Genomic DNA, 14,477 nt, shown 5'->3' on the forward strand with positions numbered 1-14,477 from the left:
CTTACCGTCCATGCGGCTCCCCGGGCGCTCCAGAGTGACGTCAGGGCGCCCCAAGCGCATGGATGACGTGATCGCATGGATCACGTCATCCATGCGCATGGGGCGCTCTGACGTCATTCTGGAGCGCCCCGGGAGCCGCACGGACTGTAAGTATACCGCTCCCCCGCTCCCCGCTCCTACTATGGCAACCAGGACTTTAATAGCGTCCTGGGTGCCATAGTAACACTGAAAGCATTTGGAAGACGGTTCCGTCTTCAAATGCTTTCAGTACACTTGCGTTTTTCCGGATCCGGCGGGCACCTCCGGCAACGGAAGTGCATGCCGGATCCCAACAACGCAAGTGTGAAAGAGGCCTAACCTGTTCACCATGACATGCCTCCCTGGAGGAGCTCCTCAGACGGCCTGTGTGGTAGGAGCAGCGGTAAAGTGAAAGTAAAAATCTCAGCATGCATTGCAGCAAGTATCTTCAGAGGAGCAGTCACATGACATCCCCACCCACCTGTGTTTCCATAGAGATAAGAGCCCCTCAGATAATATCAATAACTCAATCATCAGTGAATAACTGCTATACAGACATAGCAATAGGAAGTACGTCCCAGCAGCACACAGGAATATGATGCTAATGTATCATACATATGTTACTGGGGGGGAGGGAGGGTGCCCTGTTCACAAACTTGCTGTAGGGCCCAGCCATTTCTAGTTGCACCATTGGATTTAAGCCATGAACAGAATGAATAGAGGGGGAGATTTATCATTTCCCTTGTTTCTGAAAAGTGGCGTTAAAAGTTGCAAACTATGTGTTGGCGACTTTTTAACTGTGTCTTTAACCGCCTCCGGACCGCCTAACGCAGGATTGGCGGCAGCCCTGCGCTCAGCGACGCATATACGCGTCATCTCGCGTGAGCCGAGATTTCCTGTGAACGCGCGCACACAGGCGCGCACGTTCACAGGATCGGAAGGTAAGAGAGTGGATCTCCAGCCTGCCAGCGGCGATCGTTCGCTGGCAGGCTGGAGATGTGATTTTTTTAACCCCTAACAGGTATATTAGACGCTGTTTTGATAACAGCGTCTAATATACCTGCTACCTGGTCCTCTGGTGGTCCCTTTTGTTTGGATCGACGACCAGAGGACACAGGTAGCTCAGTAAAGTAGCACCAAACACCACTACACTACACTACACCCCCCCTGTCACTTATTAACCCCTTATGAACCACTGATCACCCCATATAGACTCCCTGATCACCCTCCTGTCATTGATCACCCCCTTGTCATTGATCACCCCCCTGTAAGGCTCCATTCGGACGTCCGTATGATTTTTACGGATCCACTGATACATGGATCGGATCCGCAAAACATATACAGACATCTGAATGGAGCCTTACAGGGGGGTGATCAATGACAGGGGGGTGATCACCCCATATAGACTCCCTGATCACCCCCCTGTCATTGATCACCCACCTGTCATTGATCACCCCCCTGTAAGGCTCCATTCAGACGTCCGTATGATTTTTACGGATCCACGGATACATGGATCAGATCCGCAAAACACATACGGACGTCTGAATGGAGCCTTACAGGGGGGTGATCAATGACAGGGGGGTGATCACCTCATATACACTCCCTGATCACCCCCTGTCATTGATCACCCCCCTGTCATTGATCACCCCACTGTAAGGCTCCATTCAGACGTCCGTATGATTTTTACGGATCCACGGATACATGGATCGGATCCGCAAAACACATACGGACGTCTGAATGGAGCCTTACAGGGGGTGATCAATGACAGGGGGTGATCACCCCATATAGACTCCCTGATCACCTCCCTATCATTGATCACCCCCCTGTCATTGATCACCCCCCTGTAAGGCTGCATTCAGATGTCCGTATGTTTTTTACGGATCCACGGATACATGGATCGGATCCGCAAAACACATACAGACGTCTGAATGGAGCCTTACAGGGGGGTGATCAATGACAGGGGGGTGATCACCCCATATATACTTTCCCTGATCACCCCCCTGTTATTGATCACCCAAGTAGCGGAAATATTTTTTTTTTTTTACAAAGTCTCATATTCCACTAACTTGTGTCAAAAAATAAAATCTCACATGAACTCACCATACCCCTCACGGAATCCAAATGCGTAAAATTTTTTAGACATTTATATTCCAGACTTCTTCTCACGCTTTAGGGCCCATAGAATGCCAGGGCAGTATAAATACCCCACATGTGACCCCATTTCGGAAAGAAGACACCCCAAGGTATTCGCTGAGGGGCATATTGAGTCCATGAAAGATTGAAATTTTTGCCCCAAGTTAGCGGAAAGGGAGACTTTGTGAGAAAAAAATAAATAAATCAATTTCCGCTAACTTGTGCCAAAAAAAAAATAATTTCTATGAACTCGCCATGCCCCTCATTGAATACCTTGGGGTGTCTTCTTTCCAAAATGGGGTCACATGTGGGGTATTTATACTGCCCTGGCATTTTAGGGGCCCTAAAGCGTGAGAAGAATTCTGGGATCCAAATGTCTAAAAATGCCCTCATAAAAGGAATGTGGGCCCCTTTGCGCATCTAGGCTGCAAAAAAGTGTCACACATCTGGTATCGCCGTACTCAGAAGAAGTTGGGCAATGTGTTTTGGGGTGTCATTTTACATATACCCATGCTTGGTGAGATAAATATCTTGGTCAAATGCCAACTTTGCATAAAAAATGGGAAAAGTTGTCTTTTGCCAAGATATTTCTCTCACCCAGCATGGGTATATGTAAAAAGACACCCCAAAACACATTGCCCAACTTCTCCTGAGTACGGGTATACCAGATGTGTGACACTTTTTTGCAGCCTAGGTGGGCAAAGGGGCCCACATTCCAAAGAGCACCTTTCGGATTTCACACATTAGGGCCCCTAGAATGCCAGGGCAGTATAACTACCCCACAAGTGACCCCATTTTGGAAAGAAGACACCCCAAGGTATTCCGTGAGGGGCATGGCGAGTTTCTAGAACTTTTTATTTTTTGTCACAAGTTAGCGGAAAATGATGATTTTTTTTCTTGATTTTTTTTTCTTACAAAGTCTCATATTCCACTAACTTGTGACAAAAAATAAAAACTTCCATGAACTCACTATGCCCATCACGAAATACCTTGGGGTGTCTTCTTTCCAAAATGGGGTCACTTGTGGGGTAGTTATACTGCCCTGGCATTTTAGGGGCCGAATGCGTGAGAAGTGGTTTGAAATCAAAATCTGTAAAAAATGGCCGGTGAAATCCGAAAGGTGCTCTTTGGAATGTGGGCCCCTTTGCCCACCTAGGCTGCAAAAAAGTGTCACACATCTGGTATCCCCATACTCAGGAGAAGTTGGGCAATGTGTTTTGGGGTGTTTTTTTTACATATACCCATGCTGGGTGAGATAAATATCTTGGCAAAAGACAACTTTTCCCATTTTTTTATACAAAGTTGGCATTTGACCAAGATATTTATCTCACCCAGCATGGGTATATGTAAAATGACACCCCAAAACACATTGCCCAACTTCTCCTGAGTACGGCGATACCAGATGTGTGACACTTTTTTGCAGCCTAGGTGGTCAAAGAGGCCCACATTCCAAAGAGCACCTTTCGGATTTCACCGGTCATTTTTTACAGATTTTGATTGCAAACTACTTCTCACGCATATGGGCCCCTAAAATGCCAGGGCAGTATAACTACCCCACAAGTGACCCCATTTTGGAAAGAAGACACCCCCAAGGTATTCGCTGATGGGCATACTGAGTTCATAGAAGTTTTTATTTTTTGTCACAAGTTAGTGGAATATGAGACTTTGTAAGAAAAAAAAAAAAAATCATCATTTTCCGCTAACTTGTGACAAAAAATAAAAAGTTCTATGAACTCACTATGCCCATCAGCGAATACCTTAGGGTGTCTACTTTCCGAAATGGGGTCATTTGTGGGGTTTTTCTACTGTCATGCCATTGTAGAACCTCAGGAAACATGACAGGTGCTCAGAAAGTCAGAGCTGCTTCAAAAAGCGGAAATTCACATTTTTGTACCATAGTTTGTAAACGCTATAACTTTTACCCAAACCATTTTTTTACCCAAACATTTTTTTTTGATCAAAGACATGTAGAACAATAAATTTAGAGAAAAATTTATATATGGATGTCGTTTTTTTTGCAAAATTTTACAACTGAAAGTGAAAAATGTCATTTTTTTGCAAAAAAAATCGTTAAATTTCGATTAATAACAAAAAAAGTAAAAATGTCAGCAGCAATGAAATACCACCAAATGAAAGCTCTATTAGTGAGAAGAAAAGGAGGTAAAATTCATTTGGGTGGTAAGTTGCATGACCGAGCAATAAACGGTGAAAGTAGGGTAGGTCAGAAGTGTAAAAAGTGGCCTGGTCTTTAAGGGTGTTTAAGCTAGGGGGGCTGAAGTGGTTAAAAAAGAAAAAAAGGGAGTGACAATGGCCGGGAGATGCATGACCAGTCGCCCCAACAAATTTATGTTAATTTTCGCTAGTTTTCTGACTCAAATGAAGCCAGAAATCCACGACAGCTCTGAGCTGTCATAGATTTCTGTTTAGGTGCATGGACTGCCATAGGAGGGGGGTGTTGAGCGGGGGGACAGATCTTTGTTGCACAAGAGCTCTGATGAATACATTTGTACAAATTAATCTGCTCACATAGAGAGGAGCATCCTATCATCACACGACTAAGGCTACTTTCACACTAGCGTTAGCAGGGTCTGGCAAGCTGTTCCCCTGCAGGATCTGTGCTAACGCTAGCTCACGAGTGCCGTCGAAAGTCCGCTCCGGCCCCATTCACATTCACTGATGTCCGGCATGCTGCGTTTTTTGTCCGGCCGCCTCTTGGCCTGTTTGCCATGCTGCGGCTGCATCTCCGACCTGTCCCAGTAAAGTGAAGAGCAATTCCGGAGGCACTCGTGGGCTACCGTTAGCAAGGATCATTGTATACAGTGTACAGTGGGTGACGCATCTCTATATGCAGTGGTGGGGGTCACATATCACCATATACAGAGTGCCATACTGACAGCTCACAAGGGGTTAAAGCTCCTGAACTGTTGGTCTGGCTGTAATATCATGTCTGTGATAAGAACACAGTGCAGAGGGGCCATAAAAGGGACAGACACTGGGATTGCTTACAGTTTGTGGTCCACCGTGCTGCCCTGGCTCTGCTACATCCTCACATGTTGGCAGGATCCTCTCAGTACAGGGGAAACAGAGGGGGCAGAGCCTGCAGTCAGATCAGCCATCACCGCTTCCCCTCAGTCTCCCTTCAAAAGTTTCCTTATTTTAGCTTTTAACAAGTGTCCCTGCTAAGCCCCTGCCAGCCCTGCACAGCCAGGAGTGCCAGTCACAGAAATAAAGCACGTCTGATACAAGCAGGGTGCTTTAGGACCCAGGCAGCAGCACACTCCTTCAGGCATGGACAAGGTAGCAGGGATGGAGGAGACAGGCAGCTGTGAGAGCGGGACAGGAGGGGCGTGGTGAGAGTAGGAAAACCAGGCAGATCTGTTCAAGAAGATATATTAGTAAGTGTAAAATCTCCCTACTTTCTTTATAGTTTTAATAAGTGCTAATAGAGTGGCCAACCACTTTAACTATATTTGATGATAGAGCTCCAAAATTACAAAAGAAAAGCAAAAAATCGTTATTGAAATCACTGATAAAATTGTCAGTATCAATCTGCCTTTCAAAAAAATCAAATAGTGGTAGGGCTGTACTTTCACCAAGTACTTTGATTCCCCTTGTTTCTTTTGGGCAAATGTTGGTGGTTGCAGTTTTTTATTTACACTCAATAGGGGCCTAGGGGTATTAAGCACAGATCCCCATATACAGCCACACATATCCACACCCTTTTCTGATCCCCAAGCTTGTTTTTGCTCACTAGAATCAATGGCTAACTCAGGGTGGCTAATGGGTTAAATTAGCATGTGCCCTGTATTTCTTCTCTATTCACACGGACCTCGCTACATATAGGCTACTTAGATAACTAGTTTCAACATCGCGTCCTACTCAACGCTTTTCTTGGCTGGACACCGCCAGCCATTCATCAGGAGTCGGCGCATGTTATTGAAACAAAGTGACAGAGTAACAAACTAAGCGCTACACGCTTCTGATGTTGAGCGCGCAGCTCGGCGTAGCCCGGCACTATGACGGCCATAGCATAGCTGCCACAGTGCACTCCTTAAAAAGCCAACAGCCACTCATCCTGGTGGAGCAACACAGCGATACGTCCAATAGGACGAGGAGCTATCAATCAATGCTGCTCCTCCTGCTGCCTTGGTGAGCGCTAAATACTGGATTATGGAAGATAGAGATGTATGTTTTATTAGTGAATATACCTGGCCATGTATTTCTACTATGCCCCCAATATGACTATTGGGGGCATAGTAGAAATACATGGCCAGGTAATTATAGCGATCAAATTGATGACTAATAGATCGCTAATGAGACAGAAATACTGTATCCGTTGTGATGAATCATGACCAAGCTATATAAGCAATCATAATAGTAAATATTGGATCTCACAGCATAATATGGAGAATTGCTGCGTACAATATAGCAGAGAGAATCGGATAACATCATAAGCCTATTAGTCCTGGTAGAGACGGTATGTATATATATGCTGATAATCACACTGATGAATAAATAGAGGTATTGCAGGATATTACAGAATGATACCAGATATGTAATATCCCAAGTATGTGGCAAGGCTACTTCACCCACAGTGAACCCACAGATTCACTGGGGCTACTGGATCCACAGGCTACTGGACCCACAGATGATCCATTCGAGGTTTAGATCTAACTTTTCTCAAATTTTTGAAAAGGACAGCGAGGCAGAAGAGGAAAGTGCACTCAGAATTTTTTTTATTATGGGGAGGCACCGCAGCCGTATATGTGTACCTACTCTATAGTACAGTGCCTCAATGTGCTCATATGAAGCAGGTGTATGAAATAAAGTCATTTAGTCCATTCGGTTTTACAGTGTGGTGCCTAAATGTCCACTCTGGTTCTTTACGGAGCAACAGGTTATCAATGTCCCCTCCTCTTGGTGAGGGTTTAACTTGTTCAATTCCCAAAAAACTTATACAGTTGGATGTTCCTTTGTGGTACTGCAGCACATGTTGTGCTAATGGGGTATCATCCTGTTTGGTGATGTTGGATAGGTGTTCCCCTATCAGCCTCCTAAATTCACTCTTGGTCTTGCCAACATATTGCTTCTGGCAGGTTGCTACGTACACCACACCCACCGTTTTACAGTTAATAAAGGATCTGATGCTGTACCTACGTCCCGTTAAAGAACTGATAACCTTATTGCCTTTTTTGATGGCATGACATGCAACACAATTGCCTCATCTAAAAGAGCCACATGTTTTTTTTGAAAGACAGGTTTCACTGGTAGGGGTCTTGAAAGCACTATGGACCAATCTGTCCCTCAAATTGCCACCTCTCCGGTAGGTGATTTGTGGGTAATCACCCACCAAATCGCCCACAACCGGGTCCAATTTAAGGATACTACAGGCATTCTGAAGTACCGTATATCCCATACCTCTTTATGTGCCAGGTCAAATGTTTCTTATTTGCTCATCCTCCCTGCTCATCCTCCCTGTCTCTTTTCTTAGCATACAGTAAACTTTCCCTCTTACAACTCTGCATGTTGGTATGCCTTCTTAAGAGAAGAAACAGGATACCCTCTTTGTGTGAACCTCCTTTGGAGATCACTTGCCTCTGTCCTTAAATCCGCCCATTCAGAGCAATTCCGTCGGGCCCTTAGATATTGGCCCTTTGGAATGCCATGTTTCAGTGGGATCGGATGTCTGCTGTCCCATTGTAAGAGGGAGTTGGTAGCTGTGGATTTGCGGAACATCTTGGTGACTATCTTTCTGGACCGATTGATGCTAATGGAGAAGTCTAGGAATGTAAGGTTGGTGTCACTGATTTCATATGTGAAGTATAACCCAAGGTCATTCACATTTAAGGAAGAAACAAATCCCTCAAATGCAGTCTTAGTTCCACTCCACAAGATGAATACGCCATCTATGAACCTCATCCATAATTCAATGGATGAGGTCCATTAATCCATCGCCTCACCAAATACAATTTCCCCCTCCCACCAGCCCAGGTACAGGTTGGCATAAGTCGGGGCACATGGGCTCCCCATTGCCACACCCCTGAGCTGGTGGTAGATGTCCTGATCGAAGGAGAATATATTACGTCCTAGGATAAATTGTAGTATCTCCACCATAAGCTCATTATGCATCGACAGATGTGCACCTCTTTCAGCCAGAAAGGCTCTGATCACCTCGCTACCTTTTTTGTGAGGGATCGAACTGTACAGAGCCTCAACATCTCAGCTGGCTAACAGTGTGTCTACTTCACAGTGTACATCATTGCGGCATCTTAACACATCCATCGTGTCCCGTACGTATGACGGCAAGCTGACTACAAAACATTCTCAAAATCCTATCCACATATATACTGATCTTTTCTGTTAAGCTCCCAATGCCCGATACAATTGGTCTCCCTTTCAAAGGGGATACCCCCTTGTGTATCTTTGGTAAGCTGTAAAAAGATGGCAGTATAGGGTATTTTGGCAGCAGGAAATCATATTCAGCTTCACTTATCAACCTTTGCTGCTTGGCCCTATCTAAAACAAGTGTTAGCTCCTTCTTAAAGATCTCAGTAGGATTGCTGTCCAGTTTATACACTGCGTGCAGAATTATTAGGCAAATGAGTATTTTGACCACATCATCCTCTTTATGCATGTTGTCTTACTCCAAGCTGTATAGGCTCGAAAGCCTACTACCAATTAAGCATATTAGGTGATGTGCATCTCTGTAATGAGAAGAAGTGTGGTCTAATGACATCAACACCCTATATTAGGTGTGCATAATTATTAGGCAACTTCCTTTCCTTTGGCAAAATGGGTCAAAAGAAGGACTTGACAGGCTCAGAAAAGTCAAAAATAGTGAGATATCTTGCAGAGGGATGCAGCACTCTTAAAATTGCAAAGCTTCTGAAGCGTGATCATCGAACAATCAAGCGTTTCATTCAAAATAGTCAACAGGGTCGCAAGAAGCGTGTGGAAAAACCAAGGCGCAAAATAACTGCCCATGAACTGAGAAAAGTCAAGCGTGCAGCTGCCAAGATGCCACTTGCCACCAGTTTGGGCATATTTCAGAGCTGCAACATCACTGGAGTGCCCAAAAGCACAAGGTGTGCAATACTCACAGACATGGCCAAGGTAAGAAAGGCTGAAAGACGACCACCACTGAACAAGACACACAAGCTGAAACATCAAGACTGGGCCAAGAAATATCTCAAGACTGATTTTTCTAAGGTTTTATGGACTGATGAAATGAGAGTGAGTCTTGATGGGCCAGATGGATGGGCCCGTGGCTGGATTGGTAAAGGGCAGAGAGCTCCAGTCCAACTCAGACGCCAGCAAGGTGTAGGTGGAGTACTGGTTTGGGCTGGTATCATCAAAGATGAGCTTGTGGGGCCTTTTCGGGTTGAGGATGGAGTCAAGCTCAACTCCCAGTCCTACTGCCAGTTTCTGGAAGACACCTTCTTCAAGCAGTGGTACAGGAAGAAGTCTGCATCCTTCAAGAAAAACATGATTTTCATGCAGGACAATGCTCCATCACACGCGTCCAAGTACTCCACAGCGTGGCTGGCAAGAAAGGGTATAAAAGAAGAAAATCTAATGACATGGCCTCCTTGTTCACCTGATCTGAACCCCATTGAGAACCTGTGGTCCATCATCAAATGTGAGATTTACAAGGAGGGAAAACAGTACACCCCTCTGAACAGTGTCTGGGAGGCTGTGGTTGCTGCTGCACGCAATGTTGATGGTGAACAGATCAAAACACTGACAGAATCAATGGATGGCAGGCTTTTGAGTGTCCTTGCAAAGAAAGGTGGCTATATTGGTCACTGATTTGTTTTTGTTTTGTTTTTGAATGTCAGAAATGTATATTTGTGAATGTTGAGATGTTATATTGGTTTCACTGGTAAAAATAAATAATTGAAATGGGTATATATTTGTTTTTTGTTAAGTTGCCTAATAATTATGCACAGTAATAGTCACCTGCACACACAGATATCCCCCTAAAATAGCTAAAACTAAAAACAAACTAAAAACTACTTCCAAAAATATTCAGCTTTGATATTAATGAGTTTTTTGGGTTCATTGAGAACATGGTTGTTGTTCAATAATAAAATTAATCCTCAAAAATACAACTTGCCTAATAATTCTGCACTCCCTGTAGTAACATGTCTTCTCATCTAGAATATGTCGGCACATCTCTATGTATCCTCCACTCTCAAAAACTACTATATTTCCTCATTTATCAGAGGGTTTAATGACAATAGTCTGGTCATTTTGTAGGGTATCAAGAGCCTCGTATTCTATCTGAGTGAGATTTGATGTCTTTAAACCCCTCACGCCCAGCGTTCTGAGTTATTCGTTAATGACTGTCAGGAACGCATCAAGTGGTCAATAGTCACTAATCTCGGGGTCCTTTATGGAGGGCATTTGGAGGTCAGTGAAGGGTCCGACACTAACAACCCCAAAGGGAGGAACATACAATATAGATGACATTATACATATAGTTCCCAAGATGTCCCGTTCACTCTCCTCCATAAGTCCCGCTAGCAGTTTGACATCCGATAGCTCTTCCTGTGCAATACCCAGTTTCAAACACTGGTTTTTATCATTGCGTCAGGAAGAACTTACACCATTTTAGCCTTCTGACAAAAAGATTTGTATCCTTAACCCAGCTAAATGGGTTATATTTACAGTCCGGGACATAAGAGAGACCCTTTGTTAACAGCCTCATTTCTGTTTCCGTAAATGACCTTTTGGACAGGTTGACAATCTGTAGTTCATCTTTTACGTCTCTTTTCTGTTTCTTAGTTGATAATCTGACATCGGCTGTATTGACCCTAAAAAAAACTCCTCTGTATCCCCTCTCTGATCTCATGAGACCTCTGTTGGTATCCTGCCTGCGGCCTCTACCTCAGCTTCTTCCTCTTATATTACCGCTAGGACCTGTGTTCGTCTACGGGTCTGTCTCATATTCAGAGGAGTACTGTTTTGTTTCACTTTCTAGACTGTTTTTTTCCTCTTGTTTTGATGAAATCAAAGATCTTGCCTTCTCTAAAATCTTTAGTGTCTGTGACAAACTCTTCCATAAAGCCCAGCTCTATGGAGCGTACAACTTATTCTCGTCCTATGTACAGATACTCCAGTCTCTGCTGTGGAACTCTGCAGCTCCTCCAGGGTTACCTTAGGTCTCTCTGCTGCCTCTCTGATTAATGCCCTCCTTACCCGGTCTGTGAGTTTTGGTGGGCGGCTGTCTCTTGGCAGGTTTGCTGTTGTGCCATGTTCTTTCCATTTGGTTATGATAGATTTGATGGTGCTCCTGGGGATTATCAAAGATTTGGATATTTTTTTATAACCTAACCCTGACTTGTACTTCTCAACAACATTGTCCCTTACTTGTTTGGATAGATCCTTGGTCTTTATGGCAGTGTTTGGTTAGTGATGCCTCTTGCTTAGGTGTTGCAGCCTCTGGGGCCTTTCAAAAAAGGTGTGTATATGTGATGACAGATCATGTGACACTTAGATTGCACACAGGTGGACATCATTTCACTAATTATGTGACTTTTGAAGGTAATTAGTTGCACCAGAGCTTTTTATGGGCTTCCTAACAAAGGGGTGAATACATATGCACATGCCAATTGTCTGTTTTCTATTTCTAAACAATACTTTTATTTATATATTTTTCTCATTTCACTTTACCAACTTAGACTATTGTGTTCTGATCCATCACATAGAATTCAGATTAACAAAACATTGAACTTAAGGCTGTAATGTAATAAAATACAAAAAAAAAGTCAAGGAGGGGGGATGAATACTTTTGCAAGGCACTGTATATATTGCTGCACAACAGCTCAGACTAGATGGCAGCCTCCCATAACAAAAAATAAATCTGCTATCATAAAATAAATACAGATTAGAAAAAGGATATGTATTGTTATCTTTGTTTAACTGGCAGAAAAAAAGATCTGTGACGTATTGCAATCTGTTCTTGTATGTCATTTCCACAGAATGTCTGATAGATGTGGTTTCCATCTCTGGGACATGCACCTGCCTTGAAAACGGCGCCCATCTCACACCGCTACCAATGAAGATGTGACCACTCAAGTGCATCTCTCTCCATTCACCAATGTGGGAGTTCCAAAAATAGCTAAGTGTGCTTACTTAACTATTTTTGAAACTCCCATAGAAGTACATGGAGAGAACCATGCATGCACAGCCATCTCTCCATTAATGGCAGTATGAGATATGTCCCCATTCTTAAGAGGTGTGTGTCTTAGAGGTAGACATGTCATAAATATGCAGATGGGACCAACCCCTTTAAAGAGTTACTAATGTTTGAAAGCACTTCTGACATGTCCTAGTGACATGTCAGAAATTTTCATTGAGAGCCTGGGTCCTGAGACCCCTGCAAATTGATGAAACAAAGGGGCAGAAGCAAGTGAAGTGAATGGCTCCGCATCCGTGATACAGAACGCCCAGTGACTGTATATTGCAGACCCGCTGTTTGCGGGCCGCAATACTGGCAAGGGCCTCACACATTCGTGTGCATGAGCTCTAAGGAAAATTTCTAAAGCTGTTTCAGTAACAAACCAGACTAACATGCAGTTTTGCCCCTTTGTTCCTTGTGATCTTTACTCTGATATGGCTTTGAACTATAAATGTAACAAATGTACCATATTTTTGAATTATTTGTGGTTTGATCCCATTGTGTCTGTACTATAGGAAACCACATAGAAATTCAAAAAGAGGATAAATGTGTATCAAGCAAAACAGCAGACTCCATCACTGAAGATGATGATGAGGTGTTTGTGAGTTCACGGACCACTGAAGATTTATTTACAGTCATTCACAGGTATCGGCTCTTGTGGTAGAAGTAACTAATCTATACTTTATTACAATATAAATTCTTTCTGACATATAAAAAATATAAACTGTATTTTATTTTTTCGCCTCAGGTCAAAAAGGAAGTTACTAGGTTGGAAAGACTCTACAGATTCATTTGGCAGCAGACAAAGCTCAGTGTCACCAGTCAAGAATTCATTAAGCTCCAATAGTGATTCTTCATATGGAACATTGAGTATAATTCGGACCTCCAGCAAAAATGAAGACTTTAAGGCTCTTCTCCAAAGGAAGGGCAGCAAGAGCAGCCTCGGTACCCGCCCATCTGCCGCAGAGCTTTTAAAAACTACTAATCCTTTGGCTAGAAGAGTGATGAATGAGTTTGCCCCAGAAATAGAAAAAAGTGGCAATACAAAAACTTTGCCCTGAAGAAGAAACAAAGTAATCTTAAATATGTATGTGTATGTAAAATTTGCATCTTAGTAATTCAAACAGGGATTTACTTACCATTTGAAGACATTTGGCCTTGCACAGTGCATGAACTGAGGAGCGCTTTTAGGTAATTTTCTTAATGGCATATCTAATTTATAGGTTCACAATAAATAAATCTGTATCTCTCTGAATTTAGCTAAAGTGATCTGGAATACTTTAAGTGGACAGTAGTTTCTAAGCCATTTGTAATAATAATGTGACATTTATCACATCTCCTTCCTCAAATGGACAGAAACATGTGCGTGGAAACCAGATACTGTAGTGCAATTGCTATGAGCTTTGTATTTGGAGAATTGGTAACAAACTTGAGTTATTACTTGTTTTCTTTATTATATTAAAATAGAGTAGAGCATAACATGCTGAAATTGGGTATATCTATTAAGCCAAAATCTGAATCTATCAATAGTATATTCAATTTACAATGTTATATGAAACAATTCCAACATATTTAAAATGACTAAAGCATCTTTTAGAAACATTATGGAACTGTGCAGCCAGAACAAACCATATTGTCCTGGCCTGGGATCCTTCACATATGTGTCTCTGAATGTAACATTGCTCCTTTTATATACGGAATTAACTTTTCAATTGTTGTAATCCTTAAATGCTGGCATGTCACACCATGATGGCTCACAGTGACCTTTTAATCTAATGCAGTAAAGGGACTATGAGGGTCATTTATTAAGGCCGGCGTTTTAGACGCTGGTCTTAATAAACCCCTGCTCTGGCAGTGGATCCTCTGGAGTTAGTAAGAGGCCTGCGCCACTTCTAGATGTAAGACAGCTGTCTTACATTTACATCTTTTTCTACGCCTGAAACAGGCATAGAAAATGGTAAATGAGATGGGCCTGCCAGCCCATCCTCTTCACCGCCCACGACACTCCCACTTCCTTAGACCTGGCGTCAGCATGGAAAAGTCAGCTTCATAAATGACCCCCTCTGTTTTGGGCTATATTCTCCAAAGTACCTCAGATTCAAATTTAACTAACTACTCAAGACTGTGTAGAACTATCCTGGTG

The 14,477-nt window shown here is 43.1% G+C and overlaps 1 protein-coding gene across 2 annotated transcripts in view; it reads left to right on the forward strand.

Moving 5' to 3' along the window:
* Nucleotides 1-14,221, forward strand: part of NHSL2 (NHS like 2) — a 911,944-nt gene extending 897,723 nt beyond the window's left edge. For both annotated transcript variants that reach the window (XM_040442508.1, XM_040442509.1), the window contains exons 7-8: nt 12,850-12,979; nt 13,083-14,221. In XM_040442508.1, the coding sequence (XP_040298442.1) occupies nt 12,850-12,979; nt 13,083-13,395 (443 nt within the window). In that variant the 3' untranslated portion in view covers nt 13,396-14,221. The remainder of the gene's footprint in view (nt 1-12,849; nt 12,980-13,082) is intronic.
* The last annotated feature ends 256 nt before the right edge of the window (nt 14,222-14,477 follow it).

The sequence above is a fragment of the Bufo bufo genome, chromosome 8 (genome assembly GCF_905171765.1).
Source record: "Bufo bufo chromosome 8, aBufBuf1.1, whole genome shotgun sequence".
Classification (NCBI taxonomy): Eukaryota; Metazoa; Chordata; class Amphibia; order Anura; family Bufonidae; genus Bufo; species Bufo bufo.